The sequence below is a fragment of the Spinacia oleracea genome, chromosome 3 (assembly GCF_020520425.1).
Source record: "Spinacia oleracea cultivar Varoflay chromosome 3, BTI_SOV_V1, whole genome shotgun sequence".
NCBI classification, from domain to species: domain Eukaryota; kingdom Viridiplantae; phylum Streptophyta; class Magnoliopsida; order Caryophyllales; family Amaranthaceae; genus Spinacia; species Spinacia oleracea.
Window position 1 is genome coordinate 150,250,342 of NC_079489.1, and position 3,286 is coordinate 150,253,627.

The window sequence follows — 3,286 nt, forward strand, 5'->3', positions numbered from 1 at the left end:
AAAAGGAAATGGTGCAATTAATATGCAACTTCCGAAAAAGGAAAATGGTGCAATAATAAAAAAAATGGAGGAAGTATTTCTTTTGACATCAATGCCGATTGATTTAAGGAAAAAAATTCACTTAGGGAGTGAGATTTGACATATTAAATCCAATTTGGATACCTCAAGTTTAAATAATTCCATCTTAGATGTCTCAAGTTTGCAAGATACTAAGTGAGGTGTTTTTTATATAATCAGGCTATTTACTCCTACTTTAGTCTTGCCATTTTAAAGTTATATAAAAAACACCTCACAACTTTAACAACAAATCAGAGTGGCGCAGCGGAAGCGTGGTGGGCCCATAACCCACAGGTCCCAGGATCGAAACCTGGCTCTGATAGAGAAAGCTTCCCACCAATCTTTTTTTTTCTTTTTTTTAAAAAAATGTAATTTCTGACTTCTGAGTCATTGGATGCTAAAGTTTTCACAGAACCTTTCAGGTGATTACTACCTAAGAATCAACAAAAGAGTATTAGCAGCAGATAAATACAATTATATATTACGATTAGATACTCATAATCCTCCTTTTTGTTCGAATAAAGCCATCATATATACTCATACATTTAACATGCTAAAGTAGTACAAGTACTTACTTACACAGCTTTTTTGGTACTCCAAAAATTAACTAAAAACAGTAACTAACACTAAAAACAGTAATTAACTACACTAAACCAACAACAAATAACCCATAACCTTAAACTACGACTATTCATCTTTCCCATTGTAGACTTGAAATCAAACCACCATGAATCTGCACTGAAGAAAACCTGCCAAAACATAAACCCAAAATTAGATATTTTTCTTACAATTACTCCCTTCGTCCCGGAATACTCCACCCGATTTGACCGGTACAGAGTTTAAGGGACTTGAATTGACTTATTTAATTTAATAGGTAGTACAGAGTAGTTGATAGTGGGGGTATTATTTTAATGTAGCTAGTGGGAGGTGGGTTAAGAGGTGGGGTGGGGGGAGAGTAGGGGTTGAATTTTTAATTATTTTTTGTATGGAGTAGGGGGTAGGTGGGTTAATAGGGGTGGAGTGAGTAATAATATAATATTGTTAGAATATTTCCATTTTTAGAAACAGGTCAAGTATTAAGAGACGACCCGATAAAGAAAACAGGTCAAGTATTCCGGGACGGAGGGAGTATTCTTTAACAAAAATCCAACATTAAAAAGGATAAACTAAAGTTATTAAAAAAAACATACTTGGGTCAGAATTGATGAGCATAGCAGTACCACCAAAGCTACAAGTGCCACCATTAATCTTAGTCTTCTGCCAATAACTATTGAAAGCATAAGAAGCATGAGAAACAAGAGAATCTGGGTAATAACAATTCCCATCTGGTTGAATTTCATCACATTCTGCTCCTACTTCACCACAAGCATAATCCATTCCTTCTTGCAATGTCTCTGTTGGCACACTCGGTTTCGCCACGCACCAGAGTTTCTCTCTCCTTGGCTCAGCCTCAGGCCCTGGTGCCGCCGCCGCCGCCTGTGGCGGGGATGGGTTGCAGGGTGGTGGCTGGTAGTGGTGGTGGTGGGGGTGAGGGTGAGGGGAATGGGCTGGGCTTAACCCGTAATGTGGTGGGCTTGGTGGGGAAATTGTAGGCCCAACCCCAATTAGAGGGGGGAGTGAACCGGGAAGAATGTATGTCAATTTCCTCTTTGTTGAAGGCTTGATTTCTTGAGCTGTATTGCTTAAAACCACCAACAAATTGAGATCTTTTAAAGGTAAAAATCCAATCTTTTTGAGGTTTTGCAAGTGGGTTAAGGCCAAAGATTCAAACTTTTGTCCAGAAATGGGTGATGATGATTCAGAAGATGGGTTTGGGTTTACCAAATAAGAAGAGTTGGTGAAATGGATGAACTGTAGAAGAGGTTGGAGGAGAGAGAAAGCTGAATCAGGGGATAATTGCAGACAGTGGGATGAAAAAGAGGGGGAAACCTTGATTTGTGACTGTAAACCCCATCTGATGAGAGAATGGTGAAGATTTCTGAGTGCAGGTAAAAAATATTGGTGAAATTGTTGGTGGGTTTGGAAAGAACAGAGGAGATTGTGTCCGACAACAATGTGGGTAATGTTGAAAGAAGGGTAATAAGGTAAAACATGGTTTCTTAACCATGTTTCCGCCATTAAAACACTGGTTGCAACCTCGGTGAGTTCTTGGTTGTTGTTCACTGAAACAGCCATGGAAGAAGAAGAAGCAGGATTGTTGTGGTTTGAGTGGACAGTCAAGATTTCAGCTGTTGTCTGAGTTGCAACTGCAGAAAACCAATTAATTAATATTGTTAATCTAGCAACAAATAAAAAAAATTAAATGAAATTTGGAAGAACAATTTACCAGAAAGACATAGCAGGAAGAGGGAGAAGGAGTGGAAATGCAGTGCCATTATTTTTTGAATTTCTTGAATTTCTTGAATTTTATTTTCTCTCTCTTAAAATTGGAAAAGCATTAAAAATGTGGGTGTGTTTTTGTTTTGGTCAAGGCTGTGTGGAGTGTGAAAATGAACATTGAAATATGTAGATTGTAGAGTCTATAAGTCTATGAAAAAATTACAAGTAGGCTACTGTTGTTTTTGCTTCTCCCCTGTCATTTTACTGTGGTTAATTCATAGCCCTTTTTTACCCAAGTTACCATTTTATCAACGGCTACAAATGTCCTTCCCTTTCCTTGTTTTACCAAAAGTTCAAGAATTATTGATGAATTATTTTAACTTGTGTGCGTTATGTCCAACCATAATCCGTGAATTTGGTGGGGGGAAATCAACCAAGGTCACAAGATTGAGTCTTATCAACTGCGTTGGAAGTGGCTCGAACATTAACCTATATAGTTGAACGGACTAATATGAGATATGTGTGTGTTTAGTAAAGTCATTTGTCTTACCTAAAAAGATAAATGTCCACGTTTAGTTTTTACTGACATATATAAATACATAATTTGACCTTAATATTGTTGGAAACGTCCTAATATTTCAAGTTCAATTTTTACATTTATTTTATTTATTCATAAATACACTCTATTTGTAATCCTTTTTAATGATACGCAGCGAGATACTTATTGTTCTGTATTGTATTTGAAAATGCATTTTTGACAGAGTGGCAATAAAAAAAATTAGTAGATAAGGAAAATGACTATTAAACCATGACCTATTTTAGATTAGTCAACACAGCTAAGTAGGTTAATATTTGGGGAACTCTCAAGCGTAAACATACTTAGAGCATCAACAACCTTGAGAAAGGCCTA

At 36.8% G+C, this 3,286-nt stretch overlaps 1 protein-coding gene and 1 non-coding gene across 2 annotated transcripts; one reads left to right on the forward strand and one right to left on the reverse strand.

Annotated features, from left to right (window-relative positions):
* The first annotated feature begins 307 nt into the window (after positions 1–307).
* On the forward strand, positions 308–379 carry TRNAM-CAU (transfer RNA methionine (anticodon CAU)). The gene has a single exon. It is a non-coding gene; the product is annotated as a tRNA-Met (tRNA).
* A 132-nt stretch (positions 380–511) lies between these two features.
* On the reverse strand, positions 512–2,549 carry LOC110777984 (glucan endo-1,3-beta-glucosidase 12). Its single transcript, XM_021982553.2, has 3 exons — positions 2,384–2,549; positions 1,248–2,303; positions 512–806 (listed from the first exon to the last, which is right to left on the reverse strand). The coding sequence occupies exons 1-3, from the start codon at positions 2,430–2,432 to the stop codon at positions 775–777; spliced, it is 1,137 nt and encodes a 378-aa protein (XP_021838245.2). The 5' UTR covers positions 2,433–2,549; the 3' UTR covers positions 512–774.
* Positions 2,550–3,286: the final 737 nt, after the last annotated feature.

Excerpts from the sequence above, each read along its gene's own strand:
- LOC110777984 (XM_021982553.2), bottom strand. The coding sequence starts at position 2,432 with ATGGCACTGCATTTCCACTCCTTCTCCCTCTTCCTGCTATGTCTTTCT. Across the intron at positions 2,304-2,383 it reads CTTCCTGCTATGTCTTTCTG|TTGCAACTCAGACAACAGCT; the intron begins GTAAATTGTTCT and ends GGTTTTCTGCAG. Across the intron at positions 807-1,247 it reads GCTCATCAATTCTGACCCAA|GTTTTCTTCAGTGCAGATTC; the intron begins GTATGTTTTTTT and ends ATGTTTTGGCAG.